This window comes from Propithecus coquereli, unplaced genomic scaffold (assembly GCF_000956105.1).
Source record: "Propithecus coquereli isolate 6110/MARCELLA unplaced genomic scaffold, Pcoq_1.0 Scaffold84, whole genome shotgun sequence".
Taxonomy (NCBI): Eukaryota; Metazoa; Chordata; class Mammalia; order Primates; family Indriidae; genus Propithecus; species Propithecus coquereli.
In genome coordinates, this window is record NW_012154618.1 from 514,861 (window position 1) to 528,338 (window position 13,478).

The following is a 13,478-nucleotide window of genomic DNA, read 5'->3' on the forward strand; positions in this document are numbered from 1 at the left end:
TCCTGATCTCAAGCAATCCTCCCTCCTTGACCTCCCAGAGTGCTAGGATTACAGGCGTGAGCCACCACACCCAGCCTATCTGATATTTTTATTTAAAAGTAATCAAAGTCCTTAAATAATCATTTAAAATAGCTGCACAATAATCCATTGTATAGGGTATATTATTTTTGGTTTGAGTCCTGTGTTTTGGAATATCCAGTGTTTTGCCATTATAAATAATAGCATGATGAACATCCTTGTAGACTTCTTTTATACCTTTAGTTATTTCATTAGATTAAAGTCCTAGAAATGGTATTGTTGGGTCAGGGAACGCATGTTTAACATTTCTATGTACACTGTCAAACTGTCTTCTAGAAGTTTTGTGCTATTTTACAACCCTACCATCAGGGCAGGAACTGCTCACGTCTGTGGGGTGCTCTCTGTGTCTCTGCCAGTGCTCTGTCTTTAACTTACTGAGTGAGAAAGAATGAGCAGATGAGAGTACTTTTGGGGTGATTGGGGGGCAGTACAGGCCAGAGGGAGCCCGAATGCACGTGGGAGATGTCAAAAAGTGCCTGGCATATGTACATATGTTTACCAAAAGAGATGCACCAAAATGCTGATCACAGTTCCTGATTGCCAGACACTGAGGACAACCCAAATATCCACCAACATTAGAATGGAGACATAAATTGCCATATAATCACACAGTGGAATACTATAAACCAGTAAGAATGGATGGTCTGCTATGTGCTACAGCATGGAGGACTCCAAAAGAGTCCAGGCAGAAAAAACCCATGCTGTACCAGTCCAGTCATCCAAAATTCAAAACCAGGCAAAATGCATTTATGATGTTAAAAGTCATGCTAGTGGGTACCATTGGGAGGGATGGGTGTCAGTGACTGCTTGTTTATGGTTTTCACTAGATATGTGTGTTCTAGTGCCAGAGAGAGTGCTTGCGTATAGTAGCCTCTCAAATCTTTGTTGAAAAAATACATTAATATTTTTTCTCCTGTCTAACAGGCTTTGACCATGCTTGCTCCTCTGTGCTCTTTGATAAGTTACTTAACCTTCTAGAGCCTCAGTTTCCCCATCTATAAAATGAGAATGATAATTGAACCTATAAGGTGGTTGCAGAAATAATAAAATTAATATTTCTTAATAATAACCACCAGTTTTTCTGTTTACTATGTTCTGGGCACTGTTCTAAGCCCTTAAAACATATGACAATATATTTAATCTTTCCAATAATCCTAGCTATTTTATGGTTTAGAGAACTGTAGGTCACAGAGGTAGTAACCTAGTCAGGCTCATTCCAGAGCCTGAGCTCTTAACCACTGTCTCTTGTGTTAAAGGAAATATTGTGCAAAGAATGCTTAATACAGTTAGTATATATTGGCTATGATTATTACATTGTCCTTGTCAACATCGATGCTAATATTTTTTTCTCCTCTCTCTCCCCTTCCCCTCCTCGATTTTTGTCTCTCCTGGCAGATGTTTTTCAGCAAGGTAAGTGTCACCGTCTCCTGCCTGCTTTCTCATTGGCTGTGTTCTTTTGGCCTGTGTGCAGAGAGGTCTCTGTGGATGTGTCATGTGGACTTTAGGGGGCACCATGAGGACAGTGGGCTGTCCAGCCTCTGCTTCTTCCTCTGACTCACACTTGGGGGCAGGGCAGAAACTGGATAGTTGGGGCAGGGACGATGGGGGAGGGGTCTATGGCTGGGCCCTGACAGGGGCAGGGCTGCTGTGGGACCGGTGAGGAGCAGGTGTCTTTGGAGGGGAATCGGGTGGAAGGCGCCTGTCCCTCGGGGCTCCGGTGTCAGGGCCAGCTGCTACTTGGTCAGGGCTGCCCACGCCAGGGCCAGTGGAAGTCTCTTTGCCAAGCAAGCATGTTGCTGCCGTGGAGGTGCGGGCAAGGCCATGGCTGGCTGGCCACTGTGTGCCCTTCAACCTGGCTGTGCCTCACAGCCTCTCCAGCTGGGACTGAGACAGGGCCAGGTGAGGGTGTGCAGTGTCATCTGTTTTACCAGCAAGGTCACGTGTTCCGGGGAATTGGAGACAGAATCCTAACCCCACATCAAGTCTTCTGCCCCATGTTTTAGTCCCTACTTAGGATGCATAGCCACTGTGCTCTGGGAAGGAGACTCACGGGTCATAGCCTCCTTGTTGAACATTCTAGATACACATTAAGGGGGAATTGTCTTTTTATCACAGCTTGACACTACTGGGTAAAAGTGGCAGGGCATCACTGTTTATATTCAAGCTGGGAAATATGTTTGTAACACAACACACATCTGCTGCGTCTTTCTGGAATCCAAGGCTGGCTTAGAATAAAAGAGACTGGTTTAAAAATACATCCAGGCATTCCATAAATAGACTCCAAATAATCTTACAGGCTTGATATTTTCACAACTGTTATTTCACCCCAAACATGCAGCCTGCGTTAGGGAGAATATCTGCTCTCTCTGATAGAAGCGCAGTAGTGGGTAACAATGAGGGTACTGTTGTGTTGTCTTTTAAGAGTCTAGAGTCATAGACTTACTTTTATAAATAATTCATAAATCCCAACAAGCTCTAAGTAATAAGTTCCATTTGGCTAGAGACTAAGAGATGAACAAAATTGAAAAGGTGTCGCGACTGTTCGTGTACTGAAAGCGCTGCTGTCAGGGCCCGTTGCTGCAGTGAGTTCCTTCCTTGACAAATTGGGGGGTCAGTGGGGCACTCTGGGAGGAGAATATTATATTTTTTTCTGTGAGCTAGAATGCAAGCACCACTCCACACTGAATTGCGTTTCTTCCCTTGAAACACAAAACGCATGAGTTTGGAAAGTCAGGACGTGTGTGCTGAGGCTCCGAGCGATGCAAAGGGGGAGGCTTGAGTCAGATCTGGCTTTTCTGCACACAATGGTGAGCGTTCACGGTCGTTGTAATTGGCATAAAAAATGGCTTACCAGACTGCCTATTGTCAAGATTGCCGCCTTTTTTAATCAGTCATGCCATTCGATTGATGCGATTTGCCTGTCAGTAGCAATGATACGCAGAGCAAAAGTTATAATCATCTACAAATCACTGGCTATCGAGACTTAATAGCATCTGCCAGAGACGGAATCCGCTAGCTACCCATTGCCCTGTGCGAGGTGGGCAGCAGCTCCCTTCTAAGACGTTACTAGGATTTCAAACGGAGAGAACTGAACTCGCTTTTGTGAATTATTTACACGGCTCTGGCCTTATCGGACCATTTCGTGCAGAGACACATTCTCTGAAATGATGGCAGAGAGCTCGCCAGCTGGTACCCACTTCGTACCTTTGTTTCTGGCCATTCTGCTTACAAAAATATCACTCAATAAAACGTTCAGCCGGCGACTGTCATATCAGACCAAGACAAAATGTTCCGTGTCTTAGAGACAAAATCTAAAACCATGATCTCCATAAATGTCTTCTGTGGTTGAAACTCTGGGCCGGAATTGTGCCATTAACTTGAAACATGGGAGCGATGAATTGTGCTAGAAATCAACAAACAGAAAACCATGTGGCTTCCAATGAACAGATGCCACCGGGTTGTCTTCTGAAGCCCATCCACGCAATGGCGACTTTGAGTGGCTCTGCCTTCCTGAACACACCATGGGCATCCGGGCCCTGCTAGCTTTGGCTCGGCCAAGGAGTCCTGGGCGGTTGTGGGGAAATGCTGTGTTGCAAGTGTGTGCTCCTGGCAGCGAGGGAGGGAGGACTTGGCCCAGAGGAGTCCCTGCCTGTTCAGGCTGCTGTGTACCCTGGCACGTCCTGGCAGGGAGGCAGGCTTGCAGTTGACAACATCAGACATTCTCAGAGGAAACAGAAGTTATTTCCTCTGGATTGCATTATCTTTTATTTCACTACAGATCAATCTTGTTATAGTAGGTGACAGCATAGCAGATACTGCTGGGCTTTTCTCTGCTGTATCTGTGGTGCGTGCACGTGGGAGGATGTTTCTCCCGTGCTCCTTTGCCATTTTGTAGCTTCTTTCTGTTCTTTCATCTGTAAATGCCACTTGCTGTGACGCTTAGACCACAGGGTCTGAGGACGGTCAAGGACCAGTGGGCCTGCAGCTGGGCCTTTCTAAATGAGAGTTGCAGGGCCACAGGGCCACGTTTTCAAGGAGCCTTAATTGACCTACATTCCCTGTTGTCCACAGAGCTCACGAGCCACTGGGTGGCTCGCAGGAATTCTGAAGTGCCGTGGAATTGCTCTTCACAACATCAAATGCAATTGAAAATGTTGTATGTGCATGCATGTTTAGAATCTCTAGTTTCAGAGCACTTTTATGCCAGCTGTTTAATAACGATGAAGTCAGGACCACACACACACACACACACACAAACACACACAAACACACATGCCTCATTTGAGGTTACTGAAGCACCTTTTGAATGCTCATCCGTAGCCTCAACCTTGATTCTGAAATTGAACAGCGGCTTGGAAATCAGAGCAATACCACTCAGCAGAGTGTTTTAAAGCGTAAGTGGGCACAGTATAAAGATTTCACCGTTGAGTTCATTCTCTATGCACTGTCAACTGAAGTCCCTTAACGACTCCGAGCCCAAAGAGGCATAGCCTTTCCTCCTCTCCAGTTCTCAATGGGATCCAGGATCTTGTAAAGGCAAAAATTTTTCTTCCAACTCAAGTCATTTGTGATACCTCTCAAACATAGTGCACAGCGTATTTATTCTGCAACTGGTAAACCGGTAAAAACATGCCAGGCACTTTCTAGGCCTAGGGAATAAAGTGAACAAGACAGCTAAGGCCCCCGTTCTCATGGAACTTACAGCCTAGTTTTGGGAGACATTGGGTAGCCAAGCATGCAGTAAATAAACAAGGTAAATTCAGAGAGGGATGAGTGAAGAGAATATCTCAGGGTAATGTGCTAGTGGCTAGGAGGGCCACTCTAGATGGGGCAGCCAGAGAATGACAAGAAGGACCATGTGTTGGAGTATCACAGAGGAAAAGCCTGTTAGGCGGGGACATCCCGATGCTCCAGGCACAGAAAGAAACTGGGGTGTGGCTGGAGCCCGAGAGTGAAGGGGGGAGTGGTGTGAAGTGAACAAGGAGAGCGAGGCAGGCGTGCAGTCTGGACGCAGAGGGAGGGAGTCCGAGGTGGGTGTGAAGCAGAAGAGTGACATGGTCATGTTTACATTTCAAAACGCCCGCTCAGGATGCTGGGAAGATGCACAAGAACAGTGCATGAGAAGTGCAGGCCAGCACCAGGGCTGAGTGCTGAGCGGGCTCAGGCCCTAACTGCCACCCCTAGTGAATCTGCTCTTCTGGGCAATGGGAACAGGCAGCCCCATTCCCACCCAGCTCTCCTTTGCTGAGTGCCTGATTTCTGCTTGCTCTGCCTGCAGAGGGCCTTGCGCCTGTGACTTATACCTCCTCTCCTTAAGGTTGGCCAATTATGCTCATCAAAGACAGCATTAAAATATTCCCATATATCTTTAAAAAAACCACTTTTCTTCAATACATACATATGTATCATATATTTAACCCAGCTAAGTATGATGCAGAGGAAAGATAGCAAATTTCAAGATCTCTAGGACCACATTGGCAACAAAGAAAGGCCCTTTGGGGGACTATGGTCCCCTACAGACGCCATGCCCTTTTGCCATGGGCAGCCACTCCCCAACTCTGCAGAGTGAGACCAGGCAGGAATTTGGATTCACAATTGCCAGATATCCAGGAGTTTCAAGAGAAGCCAGTAAATTGGGATGGCATGGCAAACTTTATAATTTTTAAGCTTTTAATTAAAGCTTAAAGAGACAAACTAAATCTATCTGTGGCCAGAATGGCCTCTGATCTCAGATTGGTGGCCAGTGCTTAGGAAACCTCGATTGTGCTTCCAGCAAGGTTGTTGCCTTTGTGGAGAGAGCTTGGGCCAGGTGCTTTGACCTCTGGCCTCAGTTTTCTCATCTGTAAAATGAGAGAGTTGGAGAAATCCCTGACCCTGCTTGGCTTTGGGCTGATAGTCTATCTTGAGAAGTTTTAAGTGGATTTGAGTTAATAAAGTAGAGACATATCCTTTGTACAGGTTTTGGCTATCCTCTAGATAACTTGGGTGAAAGCAGAGACTTCCCTCATGGCTGCAAATTAGGTTAAAAGAATATGGTTTCAAAAGAGTAATGTACATGCTCATTTTGAAAAATCAGCTCTTTCCCACATGGGTAAGTACTAGAATTCACAATGGATGGCATCGCTTTTATTAATTTGAAGAGAACAATAAATCACAGCTTGGTTTCTGGCAGCCAACCCCAGCCTGTAAATTGTTGGGGTGGGCTTGCGGTAACATGGGCCTGCTGCCATTTATAATGAGCTTGACTTGAGCTATTTGCATATTTCAAACTTGTGGTCAACTTGCTGGGGCTGGTCTTAGGTTTTCTCAACCACTTCTGAAAACCCAATTTATCATAAAGCTATGACCCTTTAGCCATGAATTATGTTCCCCCTGAAAATGTTTTGCATTATGATTATTTTCTTTATGGGTATGGGATTTCGGTGAATGAATTAAATTGATTGTTACCATTTCCAGGTAAACATTCCAAGTTGTTACGTGATGGTTAGCTAGTAAATGAGAAAAATGCATTAACACTTTTATGGTGGAAAGTGGTTGGTTCCCTGGTCACACTTCCTAGATGCAACTATTTACGCTGTATGTATATCATCTCCCTATTGTGTCTGGAATCAATATACTACTCAGAGTCATGTAGGAAATGCATGCATCTTTCCAGCACAGACTGAACAGCATTACCATTTAATTTTATATAGGTTCACTTTGTGAGTGTGTGTGTGTGTGTGTGTGTGTGTGTGCGCGCGCACACGCGTGCATGTCTGTGTGTGTGAGAGTGAGATATCCGAGGAAACTGATAACCAGATTTAAATAATCACATTCTCAGAGGTGCTTTATTTATTACATTCTGTGTGGGCTGTGCAGGGCTGCTTGTTCCCTGCCAGGTGACCTTGGGGTGGATCTTTCCTTGTAGCAGATTCATGTGTGCCCACTCCAAGTGGAGGGCATGAATTTGGGGTGAGGTTTTAGTCTCTTCTACCACTAACTTGGGTTTTAAAATCGCGAGATCAGGAAAGGGAGAAAGTTAAATTCTTCTGTTGAGATGGTAGCTCTTAAGAAGAGCAGTCTGTCCTTTTAAAATTTTTGTTGGGATACTAATAATAATGCCAATATTTGTGTACCTTCTATATTCCAGGCATTGGTCTAGGTACTTTGCACACATTTTCTCATTGAATCTACTCCCAAACTTTATGAGTACAATCAGCACTGCATTACAATATTTTGGTCAATGGCAGACCAAATATACACTGGTGGTCCTATAAGATTATAATGCTAGAATGTTACTGTACCTTTTCTAGGAATATATATGCTAGATACTTAACCATTGTGTTGCAATTGCCTACAATATTCAGTATAGTGACATGCCATACAGGTTTGTAGCCTAGGAGCAAGAGGCTATACCATGTAGCCTCGGTGTGTAGTAGGCTATACCATCTAGGCTTGTGTAAGTACACTTTATGATGTTTGAAAAAATGATGAAATCACCTAATGATACATTTCTGAGAATGTATCCCTGTTGTAAAGTGACACACGACTGTAATTCTAACCAATAATCCCATTTCACAGAAGAGAAAACTGAGGTACAGAGTGGAATTGACTGAATGGCAGTTACATAACTAGTGAATGGTAGAGCCAGGATAATTTTTTAATTGATAGGCTTTATTTTATTTTATTGAACAGTTTCAGAAGTATGAAAAATTATGAAGATAGTACAGAGAGTTTCCGTATACCCTGTACCCAGGTTTCCCTGTCATTAACATCTTACATTAGTATGTTATATTTGTTACAACTAATGACTCAATACTGATACTTTATTACTAACTAACATCCATAGTTTATTTCAAATTCCCTTAGTTTTTTTTTTCTAATGTCCTTTTTCTGTCCTGGGATCCCATCCAGGATGCCACAATACATTTAGTTGTCATGTCCCCTGAGGCTCCTCTTGGCTGCGATGGTGACTTAGCCCATTCCTGCTGCTATGACAAAATACCTTAGACTGGACCATTTATAAACAACAGAGATTTATTGCTTACAGTTCTGCAGGCTGGGAAGTCCAAGATCAGAGCGCCAGCAGATTTGTTGTCTGGTGAGAATTTGTTCTCTGCTTCACGGTGGTATCATCTGGCACTGTCTTCACATGGCAAAAGGGCAAAGCGGTGGCTTCAAGCCTCTCTTAAAGAGCATCAGTCCCATTCATGAGAGTGGAGTCATCATAACCTAATCACATCTGAAAGACCCCCACCTCTTAGTACTCACACATGGGGGATTAACTTTCAACATATCAATCTGGGGGAGATAGACATTCAGACCACAACAGACAGTTTCTCAGACGTTCCTTGTTTTTGAATGACCTTGACAGTTTTAGGAGTACTGTTCAGGTATACTGTAGGATGTTCCTTTCTTAGAATTTCTCCTTTTATGATTAGACTGGAGTTATGGGTTTCGGGGAGGAAGATCACAGAGGTAAAGTGCCGTTTTCATCACATCGTATTCAGGGCATGTGCTATCAACATGATTTGTGACACTGATGTTGATCCTGATCACCTGGCTGAAGTATTGTTTGTCAAGTTTCTCTGCTGTAAAGCCACTTTCCCACCCCTTTTCCATACTGTACTCTTTGGGAGGAAGTCTATGCATGGCCCACCCTTAAGGAATGGGGAGTTATGCTCCACTTCGTTGAGGGTGGAATGTCTCTATAAATTATTCCTCTGCACTTGAGATTTGCCTCTTACCCTTTATTTATTAATTTATTCAATAATTTAAATCAATATGGACTCGTGGGCATTTATGTCACACTTTGGGTTATAATGCAATACTGTTGTGTTTATTTCATTCCAGCTTTGCCCATTAGGAGCTCTTTAGGTGGGCTCCTGTGCCCCTTTGGCATAGTCTTTATCAAAAATAAATTTTGGAACTCTTCTGTAATACTTTACGGTACTATAAGATGCTCCAGGCTCATCATTTATATTTCCCACCTCTACAGTCAGTCATTGTTCCAAGGAGTCCTGGTTCCTTTTATTGGAGAATGGCCCTAGAAACCGAGATCTGGGTGCTAGGTGTGCTTGTTGCCACTGGGGTGTCCTTTCTTTTAGGCCATCTCAGCTGACGGAGAAATCTGTGTGCATGCTTACCTGTGCATATACATGTCTGCAAATATGTATGTAACCAGTTGTATCAATATTAAGCTAAGCATGAGTTTTTACTGACATGTCCAACTCTAATCCATTACCACATGGATCATTCTAGCCTCTTCTTGCTTATCTGTAGATTCCGAAGCCCACAGTGAGACGCTGGGCCAGGATTTTGAATCCTAGCCAGTCTGACTTCAGGTCCTCACTCCTGCAGAAGTCTCATCTGCCCCCAGTGGGACAGAATCACAGATCCTTGACCCTTTCCAAGGCTCAGCATGACTGCTCAGTTGCAGAAGGGCAAGTTGATTGGATGCCTCTCTGGCTCCACAGCAGACGCAGGCTTGTTCTCATGACCCTGCAGCCAGTTCTAGCTTTGCAAGCTTCTCTGTGGGTTTGCCTCATCTAGAGCAAGGCCAGTTGCATAGTGCCTTGTGTCTGTGCAAAGACATTGGTACTTTTCCCCACAGCCTGGCAAGCCAGGGACTAAACAACTGGACTGTTGCTAACGTTCCGGCTGTTGAGTGCTTACACCCCCATACCTTCCTCAGATTGGTTGCTGCTCATTGAGGACCAAGATAGAGCCAGCCTTTAAGTCTCCGAGTTTGTTCTGGGGATAGATTATGAGGTTTCGAGGTGTTTCTGCTTGGGCAGGAGGGTGGTTGTGAGCATAAGTGGTTGAGCATGATTTTCTCTTTGGGTTGACACTCACCATTCCATTTCCCCAGCTTCCTCTCTCTGCCACCCCTTCCCAGATGCCTGTGCAGGTACAGAGTCCCCCCAGTCAGAGGAGATGTCCCCACCTAGCGATCTGCTGTGGTGGCTGCATCTAGCAGCCGGCTGACGGCTGACAGGGGTGCCTTGGAGACAGTTGGTGCCCATTTTCTAATTCCTTCTGGTGCACCTGGTCTACTACAGCCCAGCATTCAGAGAGTAGGGCCTGCTTGAACCCCTGATTTCAGGGAGCCTGGCTTGCTGGAAGTCACAGAGCATTACAAAGGATTGTAGTTAATTCATGCAAATATTTTGCTTGTAGCTGAAGCAATCTTTTGGGATGAATTTTGTGAATTAACAGAAATGTGTTTATACTTGACCGTGGGTTTGGTGACATGTTCCTCTGCTAGTGGCTGGGTGTGGGCACTCATTGACAAGTGGCTTTCTTGTAGGGGGCACTGGGGGCCTTCCTTTCTAGCACCCATCCCCCATCTCACCTCATTCATCCTCATAAAACTTCACCAGATTAATCCCTTTTCTTCAAAATGCTTGTCCACGCCACTGTGACTGGGGAGCTATTGGTTCCTCTACCTGGAATGCTTTCTCCTCTTTTTGGCGTCACTTTCCCCATTCTGCACCCCACCCTTGGAAAAGTACACAGGGTCTGCTCTCAGGTGGCTGGCACAGCAGTGGGTGCTTGTCGCCAAGGTGTGCAGGGGAGGCGGACGCTCGTTTTTGCACAGTCCTGCAATGTCTTATTCCAATAGTCACAGCCAGTGTGACATGCTACCTGGAAATCTTAGAGAAGGTGCCACCCAGCACCCCTTCTAGATATGCCGCTGCTCCTGCCTGCTCTTCAGGACTCAGCCCAAATCCTCCCTGCAGGGTTGCCTCTCACTCTCCCAGGCAGGAGTTCTGCCTCCCCACGCTCTGTCAGTGCTTCTCTCGCACTTTCATAGTGATCTGTGCAAGCATGTGGCCTCCCACGGCACCTTGAGCTCCACAGAGAAGCCATCTGGAAGTGCTGAGCACGTAGTAGGTACTCAACAGATATTTGAGGAATGAAAGTGAGACCGGCTCAGAGGAATCAGCATTGTGTGTGGCCTTAGCATGTGCACACGCTTCTTTCCCGTTCGTGTCTGACAGTCTAGGTGCTTTCGTGAAGGTGAGGCAGAACGCTGGCTGTGTAATAGGTGGTCATGTCGCCTTGCAAGCCAAATCATATCCTATCCTTGAGTCCAAAAATCTTTCTCCATTCTGTTCCCCCACTGCCAAATTTTTGGGGGGGTGAGGGTCGGGGTAGGTAGAGTATTTGGATCAACAAATATTAATTAATACCTGCTCAAGTTTGTACAAGGCTTGAGCAGGAGCATGGGGCAGAGGTGGATTTAGCAGACACTGCCTCTGCCTTCCAAAAGCTGATGATTTCACCAGAGACCCAGGGCCAGGCAGTCTCTGGGTGCTGGGTGCTGTCTTCTCCCAGTGCTGGAGGGAGTTGTAGAGATAGGAGTCCCCGGTGTGGGATGATTTTGGAGAAAGTTTTGAAGGAAGCAGAATGTCTGGGTGGCCAAGACAAGGGCAGCCTTGGGGTTGTGTGGGGTGGGGGCAGGACAGTCTGAATGGAGGTGGAGACAAAGACAAGCCTGGTGTTGTGTTTATGGGATGTTGAGAAGGCAGTGAACCTGGCAGGCTCTGAGTTGGAATTGGACGGGACCAGTGATGAAGCTTTTGCAACCTGCAAAAGCTGCCAAAGAAACCTCTTTGTTTTCCCGTGCCCTTGTACACTCCCAATATGATTGAGAAATTTTGCCTACCAAATGAATAGTACTAGCTATTGAGTTTTCCCATTTTTATTACTCATTTTATTACTCCATTCATTACTCAAGGACTACCAATCAGCTACTCAGTGTTCCTGATCAGCATAATGAGTATTATACCCCTGAGTCGATGAAATTCCAGTTCGTAAAAAAACTGGATATTTTAGATAGCTTGAGTAATGATTTTCTTGGTTATTTAAAAATCTAGTTAGCAGAGTTTAGACTTGTTCTAGGAAGCCCAAGAAAACCATTGTAGCTTTCTGAGCAGGGAAATAGCAAGCTGTGCATACCGCACACCTGTCCATCTTGTATGTTGGGTGGCTGAAGATAACGATGACCTCTCCTGACTGTCTGACGTAGTGTGTGCCAGGCACATCGCCAAGTGCTCCAGTACCTTAACGCACTTTCTCCCCCAGAATAACCCTGCTATGAACTAGATGTTTTTGTCCCCCCAAATTCATATGTTAAAATCCTAACTCCAATGTGTACATTCGGAGGTGGGGTCTTTAGGAGGTAATTAGGTCATGAGGCTGGAGCCCTTGCAAATGGGATTAGCGCCCTTATGAAAAAGAGAGAAGAGGGCTTCTGCTGTGGGCTCTCTGCCATGTGGGAACGTGGCAAGAAGGTGGCCATCTGCAAACCAGGAAGAGTGTCCTCACCAAGAGCCTGACCCTGTTGGCCCCCTGATCTTGGACTTCCAACCTCCAGAACTGTGAGATACAAATATTTGTTGTTTAATAAATGTTTGTGGTTTCTGATATTTTTCTACAGAAGCCCAAGCTGACTAAGAGAAACCCCATGAGGGTTACATATTCATTCCTATCCCTGTTTTCAGATGCTGAAATAGACTCAGAAAACTTAAGAAGTTTTACTTTGCAGAAGGTCTTACGCCTAGTGAAGGACTGAGTCTGAGTTCATACCCAAGTGATTGGTCTGAATTTTAATGACTACACTACACAGTCATCTTTGGAGGGACCAAAAGGCTGACTTGGGCTTGCCAATGGGTCAGGATAGACAGTGAACGATCAGGCCAGAGGTCCAGCCAAGCCCCAGAGAAATGAAAGCATGTGCCCAAGAAGACTTTATATAAGTCTTCATAGCAACTCTATTCATAATAGCCCCAAACTGGAGATAGCCTAGATGCCCATCAGTAGGAGAAAGGACAAACTGAGTTACTCATAGAATGGAACACTACTGAACTATAAAAAGGAGCAAAGCGTTGATGCACACAAAAACATGATGAGTTTCATAAAATACTGAGTGAAAAAAGCCCTTCACTAAAAAGAGGAAACCCTTTATGGTTCCATTTATGTGAAATTCTTCAAACTCATCTATGATGAAAAAAACTCAGAACATTGGTTGCTTCTGGGGAAATGGGAGCAGAGATTAACTTGGAAGAGGTGAGAGGCACCCTTCTGGGATGATGGTAATGCTCTTTATCTTGATACGGTTTGGGCTATGCAGGGGTATGCATTTGTCAAAACTTGATAATACGCACTTAAGATATGTGCATTTTGGCCGGGCGCGGTGGTTCACGCCTGTAATCCTAGCACTCTGGGAGGCCGAGGCTGGGCAGATTGTTTGAGCTCAGGAGTTCGAAACCAGCCTGAGCAAGAGCGAGACCCCGTGTCTACTAAAAATAGAAAGAAATTATTAATTGGACAACTAAAAATACATAGAAAAAGTTAGCCGGGCATGGTGGCGCATGCCTGTAGTCCCAGCTACTCGGGAGGCTGAGGCAGAAGGA

General features: G+C 45.2%; 1 protein-coding gene across 3 annotated transcripts in view; it reads left to right on the forward strand.

Annotated features, from left to right (window-relative positions):
- The window catches only part of GFRA1 (GDNF family receptor alpha 1), a 193,023-nt gene that overhangs the window by 52,815 nt on the left and 126,730 nt on the right, over nucleotides 1-13,478 (forward strand). For 2 of the 3 annotated variants that reach the window (XM_012663931.1, XM_012663932.1), the window contains exon 5: nucleotides 1,474-1,488. The exons of the other annotated variant lie outside the window; for it this stretch is intronic. In XM_012663931.1, coding sequence (XP_012519385.1) covers nucleotides 1,474-1,488 — 15 coding nt within the window. The remainder of the gene's footprint in view (nucleotides 1-1,473; nucleotides 1,489-13,478) is intronic. 3 annotated transcript variants of the gene reach the window in all.